This window comes from Lactuca serriola, chromosome 5 (assembly GCF_051521515.1).
Source record: "Lactuca serriola cultivar US96UC23 chromosome 5, Lser_US96UC23_V15, whole genome shotgun sequence".
Classification (NCBI taxonomy): domain Eukaryota; kingdom Viridiplantae; phylum Streptophyta; class Magnoliopsida; order Asterales; family Asteraceae; genus Lactuca; species Lactuca serriola.
The window spans coordinates 277,365,926-277,378,049 of record NC_136412.1 but is presented as its reverse complement, the minus strand read 5'-3'; the positions used below and the strand labels follow the sequence as shown (position 1 = coordinate 277,378,049).

At 41.7% G+C, this 12,124-nt stretch overlaps 1 protein-coding gene across 1 annotated transcript; it reads right to left on the bottom strand.

Moving 5' to 3' along the window:
- Positions 1 to 1,209: 1,209 nt before the first annotated feature.
- On the bottom strand, positions 1,210 to 3,192 carry LOC145054399 (uncharacterized). Its single transcript, XM_079002566.1, has 2 exons — positions 3,058 to 3,192; positions 1,210 to 2,425 (listed from the first exon to the last, which is right to left on the bottom strand). Exon 2 carries the CDS (start codon positions 2,402 to 2,404, stop codon positions 1,436 to 1,438), a length of 969 nt encoding a protein of 322 aa, XP_078858692.1. The 5' UTR covers positions 2,405 to 2,425; positions 3,058 to 3,192; the 3' UTR covers positions 1,210 to 1,435.
- Between the last annotated feature and the right edge of the window lie 8,932 nt (positions 3,193 to 12,124).

The following is a 12,124-nucleotide window of genomic DNA, read 5'->3' as shown; positions in this document are numbered from 1 at the left end:
CAATCATAATGGTTATAGTTCGGTTTTGACCAATAACTGAACCAAGCCACCCCATACACACCCCTATCTCAAAGATAGTTGCGATGGTAGGTTTCGTTTCTTTACTTGAATTTTTACTGTTATTACAGTCTCAATTATCTAATTTAGTATTTACTAATTTGATCTAATATAAGCATTAATTTTAGAATTATGACTTGTTATAACAATATAATTACATATTTTACTTGTGGTTCTATTGTTAGCATCATATTTTTTTAATCCCCCTCTTTTTATTCACTTTTGTTTGCAGCACTTTCTATTTGCTAATGCCTCGTTCCCGAGTTTAACAAAAGAAAAGAAGAGAAGAGAAAAGAAAGTCACAAGAGAAAAGAAGAGAAAGGAAAGGAAAACAAAATTTTCTTTTGTGTTCCCGAGTTGGAGAGAAGTGGAAGGAAAATGAATCATTTTGTTCTTTCCTTCCAAATCCTCCCAAATCGGAAGGAAAGTTAGGAGGGAAAGTGATCCTCTCATTTCCTTCCACTTCTCTCCTTTAATGAAACTCGGGAACACAAATTTCTTTAATTTTCTTCTCATTTCCACTCATTTTTTTTCCTTTTTCTCGTTAAGTTGAACTCGGGAACGGGGTGTAAAAGTCTCCTATGGAAACTTCTCTACCCTTCCAAGGGAGGTAAGACTATTTACATCTAACCTCTCCCTTACCGCATATTGGTTTACCTCATGTGATTTGGGGATTATTGTTATACCAGAAAAACCAAATTGATCTATATCAATCTTGTTTCGATTCAAATTGGTTCATGATTTGGTCCGATTTTGTTCAAACCCAACAAACTTGTCATTTTTTCCAATTTTCAAACTAGAAATGATGATATTTAGATTTATATTTTTCAGATAAAATCAAAACAAAGAAGGTACTCGGTCTATAATCCAACTCATTTAGATTTATATTTGGAACACTTTAATTTTCATCTATACACTTAATTTCATTTCACATCAATCATCAACTAACTAAATAATAGTGTACTGAAACAATAGTCCAGTTCAAACTCAAATTATTTAACAAGACTGTTTTTGTTACACAAGACATAAAGTGACATGAATGAATAAGTTTTTAAAAACTATTTTTCATGACAAGATTCACATCTTTTGCATTGTTAGATGCATATTAATAGTCAGTATAGTTCACCAACAAGAAAAAGGAAGAAAGAAAACAAAAGGACAAAGTTTCATCACTTTCCAGAAAGCAAAAGAAAAATCAATCCATAAACTACTACCACTTCTACAGATCATGAAGTAAATCAGAAATACATATATAATAGACACCAAAAGTAATAAATAAAAAACAGATAATCAAAATACCATCTTTTTTTTTTAATATTTTTTTTTAAATTGTACCTGATCCCAAAATAAGTACTATGAGAAACTAATAGCAAGCATTTTAAGGAAGATTCGAGTCAATGTCAAGAAAATCAACCCAAGGAGTCATCATCCGAGCCTGTTGAGTATCCGAACTTTGATTTGACCGATTTGCCCTTTGTCTTCCATTTCTAATGCTTCTTCTTCTAGTAGTAGTCAAACCAATCTCCCTTGACCTATTTTGACCTCCTCCTCTTGACCTAATCTCTGGCTCATGTGAAGAAGCTAAAAACCCAAACATATTCTCCCAATCATCCATCACCATATTCCCATCAACTTCCGGAAAAATATTATCAAATTCTGTTTCAAAATTAGTCAAAAAGCTCATAAAATCCAAATCAATATCCCACATTGGACTCGCGAGTTCACTCAAACCTTCCAAAACTTGATCAATTGGCTCTTCATTATCATCAAACTCAAATTGCATATTGAAAATGTCTTGATGTTCCATATCTTCCCTTAAAATCCTCCATTCAAGTTCCTTATCAGGGTCCACTTCTGTGGGTCGCACACACGGGTGATCACGCCTCGCGTGTTTCCTCAACTCTGAATAGTTTCCAGTGAAATCACAGGTTCCTGATGAACAAGTTCTTGTTTTTTTGTTCATGAAATGGCGTGCAGGGTCCACTACAATCCAACCATTGATTTGACCTCTGCATAGAGGGCAAACAAGCTTTGTTTGTTGTTGTTGTAAGGAATTAGGGTTCATGTTCATGGTTGACTTTCGAAACTGGTCAAAGCAGTTTGAGTGGCGTGAGCTTGTGTCACACATGTATGGGCGACATCCTTTTTCACGAGAAGAACAAAGAAGAAGGACTGCATTGTGAGGGTGATCTATGCAAATAGGGCATCTAGCTTCTTCCCATTCTTTCTCGTTTCCAATTGGTGGAGAGGGGGATTTGGATTTTGTTTTATCAGCTTTCTTGTAGCAAGGTGGATATGGTGATGCCCTAAACCTATCGAGAGATGAAGATCTTCGATCCTTGGGCATCTTGAAAGCTTCTTGGAGTTTCTGGTTATGAAGAATGGAGAGAGAAAAAAATGTAAGTACTTGATCTGATCAGCTGATTATATGAATTTGGTTATATAAAAAGATCATAAACTCATTGGGAATGGTATCGGATTCCAGTTCTTTTCTTTTATGAAAAAAGTAATGATTGCAAAACAAATCCATGCGCACAAATTAGATGGCGATAATTGCACATCAGAATCAGCCGTACAATATGGTAACTTATGTAATTCCAACTGAAGGTATTTGAAGCATGGAATTTAAGGTTCGAATTTGGGATTTTTGAGCTTATTAAGTTGAAATTTTGAGCCGATTTCGCTTAAATTCCAACTCAACGCCGTGGAAACAGAGTCGCAAAACATAAGATTAGGGTTTCATAAACCAAAAACCTAGTTAAATGATTGTTCAAGCGTATCAGAAAAACACCTTTTCATAATCATATTTAATATTTTTGAATTTTGAACTTTTAGCACGCCAAGACAAAACTTAATCATAGATCAACGGATCATGTCAGAGAGAATCTAAACATCAAGAAACAAAACCTAATTAAGACGAATGCGATGTATTTGAGTAATTAAAATATTTCAAACACTGATCGGCGTTTAATTGATGAAGGTAGGCAGCAGAAATCAAACCTGGCTGCTAATCGAGGAACCGAATTTGGTGATTTGGTGAAGAAGTTTCTAGTTTTTGCAGCCTCGTGGACTCCTTACAGTGCGTATGCGACATGAATGAACTGTATTTGTTTGGGAAGAGAAGGGTGTTCGGTGTGAATTTACTATAATAACCGTATAGAAAAGTATGTCGCCCCGTCAGCCACGCCTTTTTGGGGCGGTCAATATCGTCAATCGTCATCATCACTCATCCATTCACATTTTGGGCTGTTCGTGTCTTAAAGGCTAAACCTATGGCCCAAACCATAATGCATATTAACCTTACTAGGGTGTTGTATGTTTGCCGTCATATTTTTGCCTATATAATAAGCTAATAGAAAACATACAAAGGTTGTAAAATATAATTTATAAAAAAAAAAACTAAAAACCATAAAAAAATAAGATGTAAAAGTATTACAAAGGGTTGATCACCTAGGAATGTAACAAACGTTGGTGTTGTCCGTATTTAGATAATCATGTTTTTTTTTTTCGTACATGTTTGATCATTAAAGTTGTTTGACTGTTCAAAATAGGGATGTGCATTTGGACTGATTATATTCGAACCGAAACGGAAACCAAACCGGGCCGACCCGAATTAGGACTTAATAAGTTATTTGGGTCGGTTCTTGGGTATCTATTTTAGCCAAATTCAGTTCTCGGGTTATTCTGTCCGGTTGACCCGAATAAGGTTTAATCGGGCTAAAAGGACCAACCTTGAAATTGATGAATTTTGCTAATTAGTTACTACTATCTGTTATCGATTGAAACTTGTTTTAAGGTTTGAATCAAGCATAACAAATAGATACTACGTCGTTGTCTTTAATTTCACGTGAGCTCCCGTTTCTACCTTAACCATTTTTTTTTGCCAACCCACTGAACTTTTTTACATGTTTAAGCTACGGAATTTCAAATGCTAGTTTCATTATGAACGAAAATTGAAATGAATTTATAAACAAAAAGTGGTAACAAAAACTAGTTTCAGTCGATTATTAGTAGTTGTTCAAGTTCCAATGGATGTTTAATGTTTAATGTTTAAGTATCAATTATATGTTTAATATTTTTTTTCTTGAACTAGATATAATATTTCCTTATTTGGATTATTTGAGTTGTTTCAGTTTATTTGAGTTATTCAGGTCATTTCGGTTTATTTGCATAATGTACATGTTATTTCGGTCCTTTCGGGTTAATAACAGAACCAAAACATGTACTACCCGAACCGAACGGGTCTCGTATTAGTATAATCGCTCCCGGTTTCGGTTCCAAGTTTTCATCCAATTCAGGTTTTGGGTTATTCGGATCCAGTCCGGTTCGGGTAGATTCCGTCCAGAAGCACATCCCTAGTTCAAAATAGGGTAATATGATTGGTAATTACCGGTGATATTATTACCATATTATGAATAGGTCGACCAAGTTCACTGGTCAAATGTATACACAAAAAAACATTGTTAGTGGGTTATAGATCTAGGTCGATGGATAATTAGGTTAGGCTTGGGCCAACCCAGTTCAAGACCAGCAAGTTGTGGGCTAGGCGGTGATGTCAGGCCTCTAAAGCACATACAACATAGCCCCTTAAGCGCACACAACCTATCCCTTTACTAGTTGGGCCTAACTGGGCTAACCTAATACTTGATCATCTCCTGATACACTTAAATTTTACTTATTTATGAATACATAGTGCACAAAATATTGAGTAGATAAAACTATCACTTACCTCTATTTTTATACCAAATGTCAAAATACTTGTTACATTTTTATTCTCCGATATTCATTAATTAAAGCCTTTTTATGACTTGTGATAGGCTATAATTGATGATTTTTTAGCAAAACATCAATCCTATGGTGCACATGCAAAACCCTAAAGCTTTGGATCTAGGTTTCTCTATTGTACATGCAAATTTATCCAAAGCTTACAAACCCTAGATCTAGCATACAAATTCTAAAAATAATAACTAAAACAAGTTTAGATGGTTACCTTTCACAAGTAGCAAGAATCTTTAACTTCAAGAGCTTAGTATCACAATTGTAATACCTCTAATGACTTACAAACACCAAGGAAAGAAGATGATCTTTGGAGAGAGGATATGGAGGCACAAAATCGGCTCTAAGGACTCTAGGGTTCTTCTGGTCACCGATTTTGAATGCCCTAGGGTTCCTTAAATAGCTGAGTTATTAGGGTTTTAGTCAAAACCCTAATTAGATGACTTAGGCCTTAAGAAGTCCAATGGAACATTCTGGAATGAGGCTTGGACGATTTCAAGGTGGGCTTCCACCCTAATTTCATCTACTCCCTTAATCCACAAGATCCACAACCCAAATCCAATTATCTTATAATTGGCAATACCAGTCCCCTTTTATTTAATTAATCTCTTTTAGCCACAAAATTAATTCTTAATTAATTCTAGACCAGTATTAATTAAATAATATGATTTCTCTTTTAATATATTATTCTTATAATATATTAATAAACCATAATATTCTCTCTCTCTCTCTCTCTCTAACAATCATCCAGTCCAGTTGCTTTGGTGAAGGCAACCCAAAATGACCATGCTACAAACTGGGCTAAGTACACACCAAATATAGTTATGGACTTAGACACTAATCCAACATTCTCCCACTTGGATAAGTCTAATAACTATAAATGCAAGTACGACTTTAGGATCCGATTAGCAATCGTAGCTCTCAAAAGCCGATGTCGAACTATGACTCGTCCTTTACACAAATGATCATATAGTCCTCCGTTCAAGATATCGTGCGAACAATTACATGGAACATAGTCATACTTATTGTATAGTGGTTTGTTTCTCGATCTCTGATTCTTCTGACATAGAACTTAATTGAACACATCAATTCAGTCCTGACCGGGCCCAACACATAAGTCAAACCAAATCATCGAGGGGCCTAGATATCGCTTTTACCCTCTTAGGATAAAAGGAACACATAAACTTCGACTTAAATGCATTTATCATTCACTCATCAAATCATGCACAACAATGCGTTTTATAACATCAAGTTATTGATGCGTTTACACATTATCAATGCACAGCCAACTTGCAAACAATAAACCATATATCTAGGCTTAAAGACTATATGATATTATCGTCTTGCGATCACTTGTGATAAATTCCATGAAGTGATGCCAGCAAGCGTAGGTTTAATCCAATGCTCAAATCTTATTTCATAACCACTCATGAACGTTACAACAAACTTTTGCTATGTCTAATACACTTTAGACAGTCTACAAACCAATTCATGACATCCTTCATTCATACCTACTTCCAAAGTATAAGCGATTGTGGACTGTTCGAATAATCTAATTATTCAGGAAGTCAAAACATGCAAAGTGAAACAATAGGTAAATAATTAACACAAGACATTTGTAACACCAAAATTTTCAAATAATTTTTCACATTTAAAAACACACTTTCATTCATAATTGTTATAAAAATATCATTGTATCACATAATCAATTCATAACATCACATCCAAAGATCATAATATGTAAAAGCTCCTCATGTGTGTACTGATCAAGCCGGCGCCTTCCCGCGATCCTCACTGGTACCTGAAACACATAACACAACACTGTAAGCATAAATGCTTAGTGAGTTCCCCAAAATACCACACACAACACATATTAGCCACTCGAGGCTATAACTCTGTTTGACCCTCTGGTCAATGTGTCTTAGTGGGACCCTCCAATCCCATAACTCTGTGAGCCCTCTGGCCCTAACTCTGTGGACCTTCCGGTCCTAACTCTGTAAACTCTGTAGCATACATAGCATAAATCACATAGAAATCACATCATGCAAAAGCATACAAAATACTCTGTCACATAACTCTAATTACCACTCTAGGTAAAGTATAATGAGAAGACTCACCTCAGGTAACTCGGTAATCTCAAACTCTGTAAAAATCTGGTCTAGCCTCCGCCTAATCATATGAAATAAACACTATAAATCAATACATCTCTCAAGGCTAGACTATTTCATGTCTTAGTACTCTAAGAAGGGTAAAAGACCATTTTACCCCTCTCATGGCTCAAAGACCCTAAAGTTGACCAAACCCTAAAAGTCAACAAAAGTCAACTCTCCGGGTTATGCTGCGCGTACCAAACATGTACGATGGGCGTACCCGGCGTCCTCATAGAAATGGGGTGCGCGACCCCTTACGTCGCGTGTACTGGGATTACGCCCCACGTAACTCCTAGTTTTAGACTCTAAGCTCTTGAGGTCTTAAACAATTAAGACCCACGTTCAACTTCTAGATCTGACCATTTTTAAGCCTCTTAATCCATAAAGTTGGTGACTTTAAGCCTTTGCATGGCTGGATAAGTCACTAACACCCATAACATTCCATTTCCCAACTTTAGAAAGCTCATAACTCAAGCATGACCTCATAACAACGACCAAGATTGAATTTTTATGGATCTATAACACAAATATCACTGAAACGGGCAGATCTAGGTCCATGGAGTACATTACACTCATAAGGTCTCCACCTTTGGGACTTTTAACCCTAGAAATGGTCCATGCAACATCAAACCAAATAAAGAGGAAAGTTTTGAACTTTATACCTCTAGATGAAGCTCCTTTCTCTGTAGATTTCAGATCCAAACTTGCACTTCAAGCCCTAGCCTCCACAAGCTCTTCTCCTTCTTCTTCACTAACACACCAAGACACTTTTAGCTCCAAAACACACACACTCAAGCTAAGGACGATGGAAGGCTCTCTCTTAGGGTTTCACTCTCTGATATGGAGGCTGGGAAATGAGCCTTAGCATCCTTTAAATAGTGCACAAGCCAAACATTTAGGGTTTGCATCTGGACCCGTTACGCCCAGCATGACCCTAGGTACGCCCAACGTACCCAGGCGAGTCCGCTTCCAAATTAAGTGCATGAGTATGCGCATCGTACTCCCTAGTATGCCCAGCGTACTCATTTGCTACAAGAACTCTCTCAAGGGACCAATCTTGACAAATTGACAAAATGGAAGGGTAAAATAGCTTTACCTGAATTTTGGGATGTTACAATTCTCCCCCACTAGAACCAGACTTCGCCCTTGAAGTCTCATGCCGAAAACAACTCTGGATACTGCTCCCGCATCTCTGACTCCGTCTCCCAAGTCAGCTCGGACCCCCTCCGATGCTGCCACTAGACCTGAACCAAAGGTACCTCCTTGTTCCTCAGAACTTTGACCTTCCAGTCCAAGATCGTGATCGGTCTCTCAACATAATTCAGCCCTGCGTCCACCTGGATATCCTCCAACGACACCACTGCCGACTCGTCGGCTATACACTTCCTCAGCCGAGACACGTGGAAGGTATCATGAATCTGGCTCAACTCCGAAGGTAGCTCCAATCGATATGCTACCCTGCCCACCCTCGCGATCACCCTAAACGGTCCAATGTACCGGGGCCCCAACTTGCCCCTTTTCTTGAATCGGATCACTCCTTTCCAAGGAGACACTTTCGGGAGTACACCATGTCGCGATACCACCTCCCTTACATACACCTCTGCCAGCCTTTCTGCGGAAGAGCTCTCACCGATAGCAAGAAAATGAGTGCTCTTTGTCAGCCGGTAAACAATCACCCAAATTGCATCGACGCCTCTCACAATCCTCGGCAATTTGGTGATAAAATCCATGAAAAATTTGTTCCCACTTCCACTGGGTAACCTCAAGCGGTTGCAACTTGCCATGAGGACACTGGTGCTCGGCCTTAACCCTGCGACAGGTCAAGCACCTCTCTACAAACCACGCCACATCCCTCTTCATACAAGGCCACCAATAGTCTCTTTTCAGGTCCAAATACATCTTAGTGGCCCCGGGATGGATCGAAAACCTCGAATTGTGCACCTCCTCCATCAAAATGGCACGTGCCTCGCCCTCAAATGGCACCCAAATCCGGCCCTGGAAGATCATAAGCCCCCGACTATCGTCAATGAACTCAGATATTTGTCCGATCACCCGCTCTCGCTTGCGGTTCTCCGGTCTCATGGCCCCTACCTGGGCCTCCCGAATGGTGTCCAACATCGGAGTCATCACTGTCAACCTCAGACAAACATCTCGCAAAGGGGCACTCTGTGCCCTACGACTCAAGGCATCGGCTACCACGTTAGCCTTGCCCGGGTGGTACAGGATCTCACAATCATAATCCTTTACCACGTCCAACCATCTCCTCTGACGCATGTTCAGGTTGGGCTGATCCATCAGATACTTCAAGCTCTTGTGGTCCGTGTATATGGTACACCGAACCCCATACAAATAGTGACGCCAGATCTTGAGGGCGAACACCACAACCCCCAACTCCAGATCATAAGTAGGATACCTCGTCTCATGAGGCTTCAGCTACCTCGATGTGTATGCTATCACATGCCCTCTCTGTATCAGCACCGCACCCAGTCCCGATATCGATGCGTCACAATATACCACAAAGTCCTCCATTCCCTCCAGAAGGGCCAATACTGGGGCTTCGCACAATCTCCGGTGAAGTGTCTTGAATGACGCCTGCTGCTCCGGCCCCAACTGAAAGCCATGCCCTTCCGGGTCAGTCTGGTGAGAGGAACATCAATCCTATAGAAATCCTGGATGAATCTCCGATAATAACCATCCAACCCCAGGAAACTCCTGATCTCCGAAGGGGATCTCGGCACCTCCCAAATCATCACCGCCTCAATCTTGGCCGGATCGACCAATATCCCATTTTGGTTGACGAGGTATCCTAGAAACTGGACCTCTCGTAACCAGAAATCACACTTGGAGAATTTCGCGTAAAGCCTCTCCGATCTCAGAACTCCGAGGATCTCCCTCAAATGCTCCTCATGCTGCTCTCTGGATCTCGAATACACCAATATATCATCAATGAACACGATCACCGAACGATCCAACATCGGCCTGCACACCCTGTTCATGAGATCCATGAACGCCGCCGGTGCATTGGTGAGCCCGAAAGGCATCACCACGAACTCGTAATGCCCGTAACGAGTCATGAACGTTGTCTTCTGGATATCCTCATCACGCACCCTCATCTGATGATATCCAGACCTCAAATCAATCTTGGAGAACCAAGACACTCCCTGCAACTGATCGAACAAATCGTCGATCCTCGGCAAGGGGTAACGGTTCTTGACCGTCAGCTTGTTCAACTCCCGGTAATCAACGCACATCCGGTGTGAACCATCCTTTTTCTTAACAAAAAGGATCGGCGCTCCCCACGGCGAGCTAATCGGCTGTATAAACCCCCTTCCCAGCAGCTCCTGAAGCTGCAAGGATAACTCCTACATTTCTGGAGGTGCAAGGCGATAGGGCGCCTTAGCGATAGGCGCTGCCCCCGGAACCAAATCGATACGGAACTCCACATGCCTCTCGGGAGGAACACCTAGTAAATCCTCGGGGAAAACATACGGGAACTCACGCACTATCGGGACCTCATCGACCGACCTCGGTCTCTCTACACCTACCCTCGTATCCACCACATAAGCCACAAACCCACTACAACCCTGCTGTAGACTCTGCCTCGCTCTCGCGGCTGAACAAAATGCTGACCCAGAACGGGTACCCTCGCCATAAACCGTAAGAACTCCCCCACTAGGGTCTCGTATGGTCACCAACTGTCGCTCGCAGTCGATAACCGCTCCAAATCTACTCAACCAGTTAATGCCCACAATGACACATACATCTCCCATAGCAATCGGGACCAAATCAATCGGAAACTCAACGTCGAAGATCTCGAGTACACATCCTCGAATCACATCAGTGGCATACACGGCTCTCTCGTCAACTATGGAAACTCACAAAGGTCGACTCAACGCCTCTCGATGAATACTGATGTGCTGACTAAAGGCTAACGACACAAAAGACCGACTCGCACCCGAGTCAAATAACACCAAAGCAGGTACAGAACACACAAGAAATGTACCTACGCATATCACAACATAAGCATAACACCACAAACTCAAAATAAACAGATGAAAGAATACATACCAGCCACAACATCGGGTGTTGCGCGGACCTCCTCCGTTGTCAAATGGAAGGCTCTCCCGCGAGCCTTTGGTGCCTCGGCCTTCACCGGCCGACTCTTCGTAGGGCGAACAGCAGCAGGTACAGATCCCTGAGAAGCTCCCTGAGCTGACCCTCGTAACTGCGGACACTCGACCTTCCGATGTCCGGTCTGGTTGCAGTGAAAACAAACTGCAAACCCCTTGGGGCAATCCTTGGCCATGTGCCCCTCCTTGCCACACTTGTAGCAAGACCCTACTCTGCACACCCCCTCATGACTCTTGCCGCATTTTCCACAAGTGCGGCCCTTCTGGTTCCCTGATCTCGAATCAGCGGGCTTAGCCCGCTTGGCAGCCGGCTGGGACTGTGCCGGTCGCCGATCCCTCCCCTAACACTCCGCCTCCTCCCTGGCCTGAGTCTGTAGCTCAATCTCCCTCTTCCGGGCATTTTCCTGAAGCTCGAAAAATGTCCGGTATGTCGAGTTCGCCACGAACTCGCGGATGTCTCTTCTCAAAATACTCAAATATCTGCTCATGCGTGCTTGCTCGGAAGACACGTGCTCAGGGCAGAACATCGCCCTCTCATGAAACATCGTGGTGATCACTGTAACAGACTCGGTACCCTGCTTGAGGGTCAGAAACTCCTGGGCCAAACGTTCCCTTTCCACCGGGGGAGCGTACTCATCTCGGAACATAGTGGTGAACCTCTCCCAGGTCACCGCAGCGAGCTCTGCAGAAGTGAAGTGTGCTGTCATAAACTTCCACCAGTCCATCGCTCCCAAGCAAAGCTGGTTCAAAGCGAACCGTACCCTCAGATGCTCTGGACATGAACATGTGTAGAAGCACCCCTCAATGTCAAAGATCCACCTCATCGCGACTATCGGATCCTGAGTCCCATCAAACTCTGGTGGCTTCGTGTTGTTGAACTCCCTGTACAGCAACGCGTCACCCCCTGCGGCCTGGAAGCAGCAACGACTGCAGCAACAGCAGCATCAGTAAGAGCAGCATACCACTCATCAAAAGTCTCAATCAGTGTGGTCTTGACAGACCCGAACATCT

Excerpts from the sequence above, each read along its gene's own strand:
- LOC145054399 (XM_079002566.1), bottom strand. The coding sequence starts at position 2,404 with ATGCCCAAGGATCGAAGATCTTCATCTCTCGATAGGTTTAGGGCATCA.